The following is a 15,622-nucleotide window of genomic DNA, read 5'->3' on the forward strand; positions in this document are numbered from 1 at the left end:
GGAGAGGTTTGCGCGCTCAAGAGATTATGGCCGGGTACTTGCTGATAACAGTCACAGTCCCGTCCATAATCACTTGCCTGCGCACACGTCACCAGCGGTCACACTGCTCAGTCCTGTGAGACTGGCACTGGGCATGCGCGGGGATGGCTGGAGCAGTGGGCGGTGCATCAGATATGGAAAGGAGCGATGGGGGCGGCATACAGGACCAGGAGGCAGAATAACGGACGGCAGAGAGCCCGCCCCCGTGACGGATTTACAGAAGCTGCATACAAAAAGGTAGAACTTTATAAAGGCTTTATTTTGGTCTCACATGGGGCACAATAATAACAGGGACCTTCCTAGAATGCAGCCCAGGAGCTGCAGAGGGGGAATCTTTTAGCTTTTGGGCGAAATTTCTGATGACAGGTTCCCTTTAATGTTTACTGCCTCACAAAGGTAAGGTCTTGATCATTTATACAGTGCTCTACAAGGAGTACTTGCATCAGACTCACATCCAAATCCCTAAAAAAAATCAAATTCAGACAGAACTAGTGGCAAGCACAGACTACACTTAAACACTGCTGGACGGGAAGCAGAATCCTAAGTGACTCCAGCTGCCCATTATACTGAATGCTCCGATGGGGAAGTAGAGGACGTCCTCAGCGTAGAGCCCCAGCCGATAAGGTCTAGAAGGCCATCTCATTTGGCCAGTAGCTTGCAATGATAGATTAGAGACCATGCAAGTTCTCCCTCGGCATCTTTTTATCTTAATAATCGCATTATCTTCCTGCCTACATGTATACTGCCCTGCCTCACTGCCACACTTGTAATCACATCAGTATTTTCCCGGTAGTGCCGGAGGCGGCTTGTATCTTTGGCTCTGTTCATATATCCAGTAGATCTTTCTGGTTTTGGATCTGTTTTGAGATCAATAAAACAGAAATAAAGTGTTCCAGTATAGGAGCCATTCCTTTGCACTTTTAAAAGTATGAAAAAATCGTCAATGGGATGTGATCCATTAAAGGATCTGTTCGCTAGCACTGCACCTTTCCAGAAAACTACAGATCTTCAGAGACACTTCTGGTAAAACAGATCTATTAAAAAAACAAAAAATAAAAAATGGCTGCAAAACGAAAAAACCTAAGTGTCCATTCTTAACTTAATTCAAGTTTTATTTTTAAAAATACCCATTCAAAACAAGAAACTTAGGTTTCCATTTTGCATCTGTTTTTGGTCCATTTGTAAAGGATCCATTCTTTTGAATACCGACCTGTCCTAAACGGATGACAGCTGGACAACACGTGAACAGATATTGATCTCCTCTTTTGAGCAGGACCATTTTGCAGTCAGGAGAACATATTAATTAGTGAATTATTTTAGAGATCGGTTTGTCGGGGTCTTAACCATCTAGAGGTCTTTCATTTCCTCCCGACCTCCCTGTCATAAGTGCAGCGAACTAAACATATGGCGGGAGCGAGCAGAGAGTGAGGAGGTGGAACAGTGATCTCGAGGAGGTGGAGCAGTGATCTCGAGGAGGTGGAGCAGTGATCTGCACATAGACAGGTGCTCGATCAGGGTAGAAGTCTCATGTGTAGTAATATACAAGACTTTTTTCATTTGTAAATAGCCTGCACAGGTGTGAATGATGCTTACATAAGTGCTATTGTGACCTCTGGAGCTAACTCCATAGCTCCTTGCACTGTTTAGTGTCCATTCTTGGGTACACGCTGATCTGTAGTACCCAAAATATGGCCACTATACAGTGTATGGCACTGTGGTGTTCCAGTTTCATACACAGTGTACTCCATGGCAGCGGCTGATCATTGAAGAGTGCCGGGTGTCAGACCCCCACCAATCTGATACCGATAGGATATCCTTTTGATAGATCATCGGTATCTTATTCCCAGACAATGACTTTTAAATAAAAAGAAAATGGAGAAAATGATCGAAAAACTAAATATAGGGTATTTAGTGAAAGATAAAGTGAACTTCATTAGACAGTTTGTCAACTACTAATAACTATCATGTGTAACAAAAAACAGAATATTCAGAAATATATCCATGTCACAAAATCTTACATAAAGCGACATGGTGTTTAAAAAAAAGCAAATAAACATCCAAAAACACACAGTGTAGTAATCAAAAACTTACAGCATGTATACTTCATACCCTGTCCAGCAGAATTCATGCCTATTCCCTGCTTTCCTGGTTGAATACCTGGACTAGGAATAGCATTTTTAGGAGATGGTGCCCACCCTGAAGAGGACAAATTCACAGGAGGAGATTTTAGTCTGCTAGGGGAGCTGCTGGGTGAGTGTCCACTAAAGGAAGAGCCCAAATATTGAGGAGATTTATTACAAACTGGGGGGTTGGAGGGAGGGAGCACCGTCATCTGCCCTCCTGCAAATTGGGGAGCTTTTAGAAGGGCTGCAGGAGAAGATACAAGGGGTGAACTGACTTGTCCAAGTGTAGGAGACTTAAGGTGCCTAATAATAGGCGATTCCATCTGATTTATGAGGATTGTAAGTTCTGGTGGTCTGCGGCTTCTGTTTGGCATCATGTGCACTGGACCAAAGCCGGTTGGATTGGAACCAGTTGTTGAGGATATTGGAAAGTGACTGAGTCGTGATGTGCTTCCCACAGAACTGTCATCTGGTCCACACATTTCCTGGTGTATGCTGTTACATGGGCACTGCCCGGGGGAAAAGCCTGCATGTCTTTCAGAGAACTGACCTTGAACTATCATTTTCTGGCCACCGCCTGTCATTCCACTGCCATTTTGCACTCGTGCTGTGCGAATCAGCTCCTCAGATCCTACTCCTCCTTGGGAATTCATTAGATCATTCCTCATTTTCTGGGACAATAACATCTGTTGATGGGGTGTCATCTGAAGGTTAAGGTTCATATTCATATTGACACTCATGTTCATATTCAGGTTTCCACCGGCTCCCGCCGATTCAAGCTCACGTCCTGGCCCTGGACGCCCCATGGGGGGGCTTACCATGTTTCGAGACCCTCCATAATCCATGCCCATAGTAGACCCGCCACCCAATCCATCTCCTTGGAACATAGAAGGTTCACCTGGACGTTGTTGAATGATGACTCGTTCCATGTCTATGCCTTGTCCACTGGGTACTGATAATTGTCTTTGTATAACAGGTGAGCGTTTTTCCATCAGCTGTTGTCTCAAAAACTCATCACGAGAAGAAGTGTTTAAAAATCTCTCCACTTCTCCTTGACCTGCCCCAGGGTATGCCAATCCACTTTGTGGAAAACTACCTTGTCCTCCGCCCATTGGTGTCATATCTTCAGGCCATCTACCTGTTCTTTGCATGACTCCCATGGTGTCCATTGGTATATTTTGAACAAGTCCATATCTACCTGGAAATCTTGGACCCTGGAATGTCATCCCCACACCTCTTAGTTGCATGCCTTCCTGTCCCTCAAGTGATCCAGGCAACCGATTACCAAAACACTGTTCACCAGGCTTGTTGTGGTAAGGTGGAGGAGGTCCTCTGAGCATTAGATCAGGTGCTGGCCTCCCATGTATAGTCATGTGCTCTTCCTTTCTCCTCTTTTCTGCATAATATTCTTCCTGAAGCTTTCTCCATGCGGCCTGCTCTGGTGTAAGACTGTCTTGTCCCAACCTCTGCATCATAAGACTCATTTGGTGACCCATGTCTGGTCCTGAAGGAGGACCTCCCAGTTCTTGGTCCATTACTGGACCTCCCAAATTTTGAGTTTGTGCGATCATGGATTGCAAGGGTTCTTCATACTTTTTTATTGGAGTTGGTGTGTTTGAAGGGACATGAGGTTGAGGATGAGCAGGTATCGATCCTTCTACTGGACTTGTGTTTTGTCTTAATAATGACTCACTGTCAGCACCACTTCGAAGTAACAACCTTTCAATGTCTCGCAAAGTCTGAAGAGATCGTTCCCGATGCTCAAGTTGCTCTCTTGAAAGAATCTCTGTGTTCAATGTCACCGCGGTCTCCTGTGTACTCTCCAAAAGTCCAGGGTCATCAACAGGTAATGGGACAGAAGCTGCAGGAGGTGGATTGGAGTGGATACTGGCAGGGCGGCTACTATTTCCCACAGTGTTTGGGGTCAATTCTTGTTTTGGTTCCTCCACTGCAGCTTCAGTTTGGAGCACATTGGGAGGTGCTTGAATAGGCGTGCTTGTTGGATGACTGGCTGGTGCGGGTGAAGAAGTAGGTGGTAGGGTGGGCACAGAATCCTCTACTACGGTTTCTGGAGTGATTGATGGTTTCTGAAGAGTTTCCTGTATGAATGGAGATATATGTCAAAACAGTTTAATTACATCCACATAGCACATCAATTCTACAGGCAACTGTCAAAGCACAAAATGAAATCACTTGTTTTTGATAAAAATAGACTAAAAGAACCACTATATAGTATCGACAGCTTAAATTATGTCCAACTCTATGACTAGTTAATGCTCTACGACTAAAAACCTCAATAATCCGAACCGCCCTACTCCAGTCTTCAAGACTTCTCTCGTGCTGTGTTAGTTCTCTGGAATGTACTACTTTGGGCAATCTGTAATTTCCAGTGTCCACAATTTTATGGATTCCCTAGTATAACATCTCTTTAGACTGGTCTCGCTCATCATTTCACTAATTTTACTGCTCTCAGCTCTGCCACCCTAAATTTCCCTTAGAATCTGGTTCTTTCGATCATCTGTTCTTATACCCTCCACTTTGAATCTAAATGTATACAGATACTGGCTGGTGACCAGTTCATGCAACTTTACATGAATGCCCTGATTCATTATATTGATAGCTGGACCATATATAACAAGCAATATAACAAGCACTTTTTACCTTTTGTGTCTTCCCTAATTTCTTCTAGATTGTAAGCTCCTATGATCAGAGCCCTCACCCCTCTTAGTAAATGTAGACTGTAATCGCTGATACTGTTTGTACATGTCCCCTCTGTATTGTAAAGTGTGCAGAATAATGTGCACTATAGAAAATAACTATCATTATTACTAGTTTTGTTTTTTGGGGAAGTCTCATCCTGAGAATGAAGGAGGCACAGGAATGCAGGAAGGTGGTTTGCATTCTATCGATTTTTTTCCCCCTGCACAGCAGCACTCTAGCCACTTGGACATTCAGGGGTCTGCAGTACGGCCCCATTAAATGCATTTTTCAACTTATGGTGATACGAAAAAGTGTTTGCCCCCTTCTCGATTTCTTATTCTTTTGCATGTTTGTCACACTTAAATGTTTCAGAACACTAAACAAAATTAAAAATATTAGACAAAGATAACACAAGTAAAACACAAAATGCAGTTTATAAATGAGGGTCTTTACTATTAAGGGGGGAAAATCCAAACCTACAGGGCCTTCTGTGGAAAAAAAAACCCCAAAAAGAAACAAAAAAGGGACTGTGGCCCCCCTCCACCCCAAGAAATTAACTGTAGTTTATGACATCTTTGGGAAGCAGAGATTGATTTTCCTACGCACACCCTGGCCTGATTTTGCCACACCTGTTGTCCTCAAATCAAGAAATCACTTAAATAGGACCTGCCTGACAAAATGAAGCAGACCAAAAGATTCTCAAAAGCTAGACATCATGCCATGATCTAAAGACACTCAGTAACAAATGAGAAACAATGTAATTGAGATCTATTTCAAAGGTTTTTATGCCATTTCTAAAGCTTTGGGACTCCAGCGAACGAGCGAGAACCATTATCCACAAATGGCAAAAACATGGAACAGAGGTGAACCTCCCCAGGAGTGGCCTGCCGACCAAAATTACCCCAAAAGGGGAGCAACAACTCAAAGAGGTCACAAAAGACCCTGCAACAACATCGAAAAAAACTGCAGGCCTCACTTGCCTCAGTTAAGGTCAGTGTTCATGGCGCCACTATAATAAAGAGACTGGACATAAAGGGCCAGTATGGCAGAGTTTCAAGATGAAAACTACTGCTGAGCAAAAAGAACAAAGGCTCGTCTCAGTTTTGCCAGAAAACATCTTGTTCCCCCCAAGACTTTTGGGAGAAAACTCTGGGCTTAAAAGACAAAGTTCAACTTTCTGGAAGGTGTATGCCCCATTAAATCTGGTGTAGAAGTAACAGCAGCATTTAAGAAAAGGAACATCATACCAATAGTAAAATATGGTGGTGGTAGTGAGATGGTCTGGGGCTGTTTTGCTTATTCAGGACCTGGAAGATTTGCTGTGCTAAATGGAATACCAAAGAAATCCTGAAGGAGAATGTCTCATCTGTTCGTGATCTGAAGCTGAAGTGCACTTGGGTTATGCAGCAGGACAATGATCCAAAACACATCAGCAAGTCCACCTCTGAATGGCTCAAGAAAAACAAAATTAAGACTTTGCAGTGGCCTAGTCAAAGTACTGACATTCATCTCATTGAGATGCTGTAGCATGACCTTAAAAAGGTGGTCCATGCTTGGGAACCCTCCAATGCGACTGAATTAAAACAATTCTGCAAAGATAAATGGGCTAAAATTCCTCAAGAGCATTGTAAAAGACTCATTGCCAGTTATCGCAAACACTGACGGTAATTGCAGTTGTTGCTGGTGAGCGTGGCCCAACCAGTTATTAGGTTTAGGGGGAAATCTTTTTTCACACAGGATCCTGTAGATTTGAATTTATTTTTCCCTTAATAATAAAGGCCTTCATTTACAAAGTGCATTTCGTGTTTACTGGTGTAATCTTTGTCTAAGGTTTAAGTGTGACAAACATGTAAAAAGAATAAGAAATCAGGAAGGGGGCAAGCACTTTTTCACACCACTGTACATGACAGCCATCAATAACTGCTGAAAGGGACAAGAGAGGTACTCCCCTCACAAATACAATGGACATCTAATATACACAGGGGGTATATCCATAAGCTTTGCCTCTTATACCTGTAAATGGCACTATGGAGCACAACTTCTAATTTAAAGAAGAATCTTCCACAAATTTTCCATTACATACATAATCCCTCCTAATTATGTATGTAATGTAGTGTAAGTGTACTGACCACTTTGCGCATATGGGAGCAACTGTACGTCAACGCTGTGGTGACAGTGTGAGGATGGGACGCACAAGGTGAGCTTTCCCCAGACGTCTGATGCCGGCTACATTACACAGCCGCCATCTGTCCATAAGCCGCAGTGGCACTCCGCTGTTTTTGAGAGTGGTATTTACATGACATCACAGCGGGTGCTAAAATGCGTGGATCCCATCAGCACCCTGAGATGCGACTGGGGAGCGCCGGAGGTATGACACCCGGGCACCTAATGAATGTCCCCCGTCGCTGCTATAATGGTCCTCCACTGAAGCTCAGCTATATAGTATGGTAGTATATAGTATAAGCAATGGGATGACCACAGGTTCAAAACCCCTAAAACCCCTAAGAAATACGGTGAAAACTTTTCACCATTTCACCTCATTGGGAATCTTATTTAAAATGAAGGATGTCATTAAAAAAATAGCACTCGTAAAACAAAAAAAAACAAAAACAACACTAATCCTCAGAGCAACGTCCATAGAGAAATAAAAAAAACTTATGGCTTATTGGAAGAAGGGGAGGAGAAAGCGAAAGGGCAAATACAAAATATTGTCCATTTCTGAAGGCGTTAAAATACTTATCGATTGTTGTATTCCTCAGTTTCCAGCAATCCTCTGGTCCTTTTCTTTGGCGGCTCACAAAGCAATTCTAAAGCGTAGGGCGGTGCTGCTTTCAGAGTGTAAGTCTATAAAGATCTAGTACGGGCATCCATAGACTTGCATTGAGAAAGCCATTTCCAGGTCACATAAATCCCAGTGTGAGCCGGCAAATCCAATTTTGGGTCATATAAGTCAGAAAAGAACCAAAATGGATCAGGAAAACTTGGAAGATGGCAATCGATGAGAATCATTCTTTAATCTCTATCCAATGTGTGATACAGCTAACAGGGCAGAGACCTACACAAGAAAATATGGCCATGTCCGTGTGCCAAGAGGGGCTCTGCCCTAGGGCAAGAAAGACATCTGTGTTTGATGGACTCGCTAAGGCTAAGGACACACATCCGGTTTTTCTCCCGTTTGTCGGATCCGGCGCACTCCCGTACAGTGTATACAGTACAGTGGCTGCGCTGCAACTTCCTGGTCACATGCTCCGGTCACATGACAGCACGTGACCGGAGCTTGTCGCGCAGCCACTGTACTGTATACACTGTAAGGGAGCGCACCGGATCCGACAAACGGGAGAAAAGCCGGATGTGTGTCCTTAGCCTAAGATGCCCCTAATACCTGGTTACCTTTTTCTACTGTAGGGTCTCTCACATGAGCTTATTCTAAAGGCCCAACAGGTACATTTTACATTCACCCGAATTTGTTATATTTTATCATCTACAATATTTTTAGTTCTTTTCCGCCACTTCTCTTCTCACAGAGATGTAAATAAAATGTGTAAGCTGATAAAAGTGGCCCATGATACAACAACATAAGTATACCTCCTCCAGCTTGGCTCGGGGAACGTTTTGCTGGTGGTAAAGCAGAATGGAATCCGCTTGGCCCTGTAAAACAGCTTCAGCCGCACTGTGAGAAAGAAGGAGGGAATGAATCATTGCATGCAATCATTTCATTAAAAACTAATACTCTGTTTCTTCCAATTCTCTTGACATTTTGCATGTGAATAAATAAAATTCTACTTGTTAAATAAAGGGTGAAATATTTGAGAAGAAATAAAGTCTTTTGAGAGATAAGCACGAAGACAGTCCAAACTCAGAATAATGGTAAATAAGATCACAAAATAACGCAGCAAACAGACCATTACTTGTGAGCACATATCTATAAAAACCTTAAAAAGGGAACCTGTCACCAGATTTGGGGCCTATAAGCTATGGTCACCACCAGTGGGCTCTTATATGGGCACTTATATATAGCAGTCTAACATGCTGTATATAAGAGCCCAGACCGCAGTGTAGAATGTAAAAATCACTTTATAATACTTACCTAAACTGTCGCTGCGGTGGAGTTGGGTCAGATGGGCGTCTTCATTCTCCGGTGCCGCCTGTCGGCCATCTTTGTCGACCATCTTCTGAAGCCGGGGTGCATGATACGTCCTATGTCATCCACACTCGTCGGCATTGAGGTCCTGCGCAGGTGCACTTTGATCTGCCCTGCTCAGGGAAGATCAAAGTATTGTAGTGCACCTGTGCGGGACCGGCGAGTGTGGACGATGTAGGACACATCATGCACACAGGCTTCAGAAGGAGGACGAAGATGGCAGACAGAGGAGGCGCCGGCATCGGAGAACGGAGACGCCCATATGACCCAACTCCACCGCAGCGACTGGTTTAGGTGAGTATTATAAAGTGTTTTTTACGTTCTACACAAACGGCCTGGGTTCATATATACAGTATGTTAAAATGCTGTATATAATAGCCCACTGGTGGTGGCCGCAGCTTATAGGCGCCAAATCTGCTGACAGGTTCCCTTTAAGCCATAATAATTGCTGTAAGTCATAAGTTTACATACACCAGAGTCAGTAAGTAAAAACTCCTGATTCCAATTTCCTGACATTTACCCGATGCACACAACTCTTCTGAGCGCATTGATTTTTTTTTTTAATCCTTTTAATTATATTCATCACATTCCCGGCAGCTCACAAATTTACATAGTTCATACTTTGTAGCGTTACCCTTAAAATGTCTAACTAGGGTGAAACATTTGGGGTAGCCTTCCACAAGCTTCTCACAAGGTAGCTTCTCACAAGACATTGCTGGAACTTTGGGGCACTTTGGCTCATTCCTCCAGACAACTGGTCGGTTGGGTTAGTAGACTTCCTAGCTCACGCACACTTTTCCAATTCTGGACATAAAATCTTTATGGAGCTGAGGTTAGGGCTTTGTGATGGCCACTTCCTTACCTTCACTTTTTTTGCCACAACTTTGCACATGTGCCACTGAATATTTGGAAAACCCACTTGCGTTCAAACTTTAACTTCCTGACTGATGACTTGAGATGTTGTGTTATCACCTACATAAATGTCCATCGTCATGTTTTGTAACGGGCACCAGTCCCTACAGCAGCAAGGCCCCCAAGAACTTGATGCTGCCACCTCACCGCGCTTCATGATTAGGATGGTGCTCTTTAGCTTGCAAGTTCATACAGAACACAAGGGCCGAACAGTTCTAGTTTGGTTTCATCACCCCAAAAGACATTTCTCCAAAATGGAAGATTTTTGTCCCCCACGAGCAGCTGCAAACTGTAACTTAGTTTTTTGGGGGGCTATTGTGAAGCAATGGCTTCTCTTCTGAACACGTCCGGTTATTCATAAGGTCGTTAGTGGTTTGCACTAAAGTATGTCTCTCTCTTCTCTAGGTAGCAGAACACGTCTCCTTCCTCAATAGGGTGATAGCTGAACGGTCCCAGGGTGTTTAAAATCGCCAATTAGGTTTGAAGAGAAGAATGTGGTCCCTTTAACCCCTTCAGCCCCCGGGCATTTTGTGTTTTTCAGTTTTTATTTTTTTTCTCTTTCTTCCGAGAGCCGTAACCTTTTTATGTTTCCGTCAATCTTGCCATATAAGGGCTTGTTTTTTGCGGGATGAGTTGTAGTTTTAAATGAAAGCATAAAAGTTTTACCATACCGTATACTGAAAAAAACTGCAAAAAAAGTGTGATTGCACAATAGCTTTTGGGATATTTTATTCACCATGTTCACTATATGGTAAAACTAATGTATGGTTGCGATGCCTGAGGTCGGTGCGAGTTTCTAGACACCAAACATAAATAGGTTTACTTGTATCTAAAAGGTTAAAAAAAAAATCACATGTTGGTCCAAAAAAAGTGTCACACGTTTTGCGCCATTTTCCAAAACCAGTAGCGTTCTCATTTTTCGGGATCCATGGCTCAGTGACAGGTTATTTTTCACGTCTCAGGCTAATGCCGTTAATGGTACCATCTTTGCGCAGATGCTACGTTTTGATCGCCTGTTATTGCATTTTGTGCAAAATCTGCGGCGACAATAAAACGTAATTTTGGCATTTGGAATTTTTTTGCTGCTATGCCATTTACCGATCAGATTAATTGATGGGCATTTCTGAACGCAGCGATACCAAACGTGTATATTTTTTATTTTTTTTAACCCTTTAATTTTCAATGGGGTGAAAGGGGGGTGATTTGAACTTTTAGGTTTTTGATTTTTTTAAACTTTTTTTTTATTATTTTACTAGTCCCCCTACGGGACTATATATGGATCAGCAATCTGATTGCTCTGCCATATCTCCAGATCACAGCTACAGAGCTGAGATCTGCAGATATGCTGCTTTACTTTCAATGTCAGCAGTATTCCGGCATTGAGAGCAAGTGACTCATGATAGCTACAGCAGTCATTACATGACCCTGTGCTACCATGGCAACCACCGGAAGTCACATGATCACGTCACGTGGGGGTGGGGTAAGTCAGCATATTGGCGGCGTGCATATACATCTTGCTGCCAGATTTTGGCAGAGAGATGTAAGGGGTTAATAGTGGCGAGTGGAATGCGATTCCACTGACGACTAGCAGGCACACATGTCAGCTGTTGAAATCAGCTGATGTGTGCGGATCGCCACGGCCTGCCCTCGCAGGGGGCGGGAATTAACCTCACACGCTCCATGACGGATATCTACGTCATGGGACGTGAAGGGGTTAAGAGCTTGGAAATCGCTCCTAAAAACGTACCAGACTCATGGACATCATCATCTCTTTTACCGATGTCTAGGCTGATTTTCCCATGATGTTCAGAAAAGAACCAAATAGATCTTTTATGCAGCCTTTAAAGTTGTTGTCCAGGCTGAAATGAAAACTCTGCAGTCACTATGTATCCGCAGAGTGCCGAATTGTGCAATCCACACACTTAATCTTTCCCAACACCAGACGTTCCCAGCACCCATTGGCCTCCCCCATGATGGAATCGAAGGATGCCGATGGTTTGTCACAGCGGAGGACCCTCGTCCCTTTCATGAGGGAGCTTCTATGAAAACCAACCTGCAGTTAAGCTTCATAGGGGCTCGTGATTTTTACTGTATACTGCAATAGCGTGGTATTGAAATATATAGTACAAGTGATCTATTTATTACAAAATGACTTTCTTCCATGAATTTCCACATTTTTCTTTACATATACAAACAAAACTGAAAAAAGAATTGTGGAATTATGGTTTATTGCACAATTTCACTGCACTTAAGGCTGCTTTACATGCTGCAATTAGTCGTGCGATCGCACCCGCCCCCATAGTTTGTGCGGCACGGGCAATTTGTTGCCCGTGTCGCACAATGCTGTAACCCCCCGTCACACGCACTTACCTTCCAAACGACCTCGCTGTGGGCGGCAAACATCCACTTCCTGAAGTGGTAGGGACCTTCAGCGTCACAGCGACGCCACACAGCGGCCGACCAATAGAAGCGGAGGGGCGGAGATGAGCGGACGTAACATCCCGCCCACCTCCTTCCTTCAGCATTGCCGGCGGGACGCAGGTAAGCTGCAGTTCATCGTTCCCGGGGGTGTCACACGGAGCGATGTGTGCTGCCTCGGGAACAATGAACAACCGGACATTCGATTTTTAGAAAATGAGCGATGTGTCAACGATGAACGAGAAGGTGAGTATTTCTGCTCGTTCATAGTGGTCACACGCTACGATATCACTAACGATGCCAGATGTGCGTCACTTACGACGTGACCCCGCCGAAATCTTGTTTAGGATTGCTACTTCCAATCGGTGGCGCTGCGCTAGAGTTTGTCTTGTTTCCTGGAGAGACAATTTAGATATATCGTAGTGCGTAAAGCCCGCTTTAAACTTTTCTTACCATTTTCCAGTACGATACACGGTATCATTCAAAACTACAACTCATCCTGCAAAAAACAAGCCCTCGTAGAGAGAACGAAAGAGCAAACATTGCCATGTCGGAAAAGGGTTAAAAACACTGCCCCAACGTACACCTCTAGTCAACTAAGATGTGAATTCGCTTCTACAGACAGGCCATCATTTTATGGCACTTTCCGAGTGATTTAAAGGCACAATAAACTGTGAATGTAAATGTCTGAATTATAACTGGAATGATCTGTTTGTAAACATTTGTTGGGAAAGTTGCTCGCATCATGTACGAAGTAGACATTATAAACTACTGTTTGTAGACCAGGAATCTTTGGGGCTGGGAGATATAAACGAATTGTAATGGACTTAAAGTGTCCGTAAACTTATTTCAGTTGTATAAACTATTTTATGTTCTATTTTCCATGCTATAATAATATTTAGTTCATATTTATAGTATTTGTGCTATTTATTCACTACAATGACTAAATAATGATCTAAGAAGACTCACGTGTTTGCCAAATATGTTGTGAAGACATACACATATTGTGAGGGAGCCTTGGATGGACCCCCGGGCCCTCCTCCCTCTCCATGTACGTTTTGGCTTGCCCCATGGGGTGTGCTGGAAGAACTGGAGTCATTGAGCCCTGGGAGGGAAGCCGATGCGGATCCTGGCACTGTGGGAGCGGATACTGCAGAATCACCGACACTACAGTCTGACAAGATGGAGAAAGAAAAGGACAATCAGCAAATGGTATCGCATACAAATTATCTCCAAAACTAACATTATTTCTGAACTATGTACAGTACTAGGCAAAGGTTTTAGACAAGTGTGGAAAAAAATCCTGCAAAGTAACAATAACTGATAAAAAATAACACTAAGAAATCTAAATCATTAATATTTGTGGTGACTGCCCTATGCATTCAAAAAAGCAAAGTATCAGATCTTCTAGATACACTTGTACACAGTTTTTGAAGGGAGATTGTCCCAAACATCTTGGAGAACCAGTCACAGATCTTATGTGGATGACTGATTGTATAAATCCTAATCCCAGAGACTCCATGATGACGAGATCCCAGCTCTGTGGGGTCATATCATCACTTCCAGGATGATGAAGATAGTTCTTACTGACACTGGCTGTATATTTGGGGTCGTTCTCCTACCCTACTGCAGAATAAGGTTGGAGCACATCAGCTGCCTCCATGATGGTATTACATGATGAATAAAGACCACTTCTGGCCACAATTCTCAAACCTGTAGAACAGAGGTCTCAAACACACGGCCCACAGGCCGCATGCGGCCCCTCAGGCTGCTTTGTGCGGCCCCCAGGCCCGTGCCCCTGTTGACTATCGTGGCTGGTGCAGGGGCCGCAGCCATTGTCAGCGATTCATGTCAGATGAATATTTTGCCGGCGCTGCGCTCAGAGTCTAGCGCTCTGTGCACAACTATTCCTCCAAAGCTGCGTTGGAAACGTTGTGCATGGAGGGCCTGACTCTGCGCGCAGCGCCGGCAAAACATTCATCTGGCATAAATCGCTGACAGGGGCCGCGATAGTCACCGGGGGCACGGCCTGCAGACAGCAAGAAGCAGAGATGAGGCAGCCGAGGGAACGTGGGACAGGTGAGAATGGTGTTTTTTGTTGGTTTTTTTTTTGTGTGTATGTGAAGGACGGCACATTAACCCCTTAGCGACCTATGACATACTGGGTACGTCATGGCTCCCTGGTACTTAAGGACCCATGACGTACCCAATACGTCAAGGCAAAATCGCGGCCCCAGAGACTGCGATCGCTTTGCAAATACCTTAGATTCGGGGAGGAGAGGACCTCAGGAGGGGTCTTGTCTCCTCTCCGGACCTACGGAGGCTGTGATTGGCTGACGAACGCCGCTCAGCCAATCACAGCCACTAATGTTTCAACCATTGAAAATGCCTGAAACATTGAAATCCAGTCATGATCAGTGCAGCTATAGCCCTGATCATTGGCTGGAGCGGGGTGACCTCTGTTTCACCCGCCCCCAGCTCTGATTGGAGAGACCGGCCTTGTGACCAATCACTGTGGATCTGGGGCCGGAGACCGCCCCCCTCAGCTTCACTCCGGCGTCTGTGGAAGCTGAGGACTGGAGAGCGATCGGCAAGTTATAGCCACTGCCCCCGCCCCCCTCTTCAGCCGCTGCGGCAGTCACTGCATCTAAGCCGCCACATTACTATAGAATGGGGACAAGGCTGGGGAAATTACTATAGGACGGGAACAAGGCTGGGGAAATTACTATAGGACGGGAACAAGGCTGGGGAAATTACTATAGGACGGGGACATTACTAAAGGATGGGGACATTACTAAAGGCTGGGCACAAGGCTGGGGACATTACTACAGGCTGGGCACAAGGATGGGCAAATTACTACAGGATGGGCACATTACTACAGGATGGGCACATTACTACAGGATGGGCACATTACTATAGGATGGGAACAAGGCTGGGGACATTGTTATAGGATAGGGATCTTACTATAGGATGGGGACAAAGATAGGCACATTACTACAAGGTGGGGAAAAGGATGGGGACATCACTACAGGATGGGGAACATTACTGTAGGATGGGGACTAGGATGGGGCACAATACTACAAGGGGACAAGGATGGGCACATTACAACAAGATGGGGAACATTACTAAAAGATGTTGGCTAAAATTTCTATAAAGTGCTAATTGTAACACAATTTGTTACAAGTAAGGGACAACTCAAGGCATGACTTTTTTTTCTTTCTACAAATATATATATACACATATATATACATACATATATATACATACATATATATACATACATATATAT

At 44.1% G+C, this 15,622-nt stretch overlaps 1 protein-coding gene across 6 annotated transcripts in view; it reads right to left on the bottom strand.

Annotated features, from left to right (window-relative positions):
• BCL9L (BCL9 like) overlaps positions 1-15,622 on the bottom strand; it is an 88,855-nt gene that overhangs the window by 4,852 nt on the left and 68,381 nt on the right. For 3 of the 6 annotated variants that reach the window (XM_075328408.1, XM_075328409.1, XM_075328406.1), the window contains 3 exons: positions 13,303-13,507; positions 8,448-8,532; positions 2,131-4,261 (listed from right to left, as the gene is read on the bottom strand). In XM_075328408.1, the coding sequence (XP_075184523.1) occupies positions 2,131-4,261; positions 8,448-8,532; positions 13,303-13,507 (2,421 nt within the window). The remainder of the gene's footprint in view (positions 1-2,130; positions 4,262-8,447; positions 8,533-13,302; positions 13,508-15,622) is intronic. The other 3 variants (XM_075328411.1, XM_075328412.1, XM_075328407.1) reach the window with 2 other exon arrangements.

Source organism: Anomaloglossus baeobatrachus, chromosome 11 (assembly GCF_048569485.1).
Source record: "Anomaloglossus baeobatrachus isolate aAnoBae1 chromosome 11, aAnoBae1.hap1, whole genome shotgun sequence".
In the NCBI taxonomy this organism is placed as follows: Eukaryota; Metazoa; Chordata; class Amphibia; order Anura; family Aromobatidae; genus Anomaloglossus; species Anomaloglossus baeobatrachus.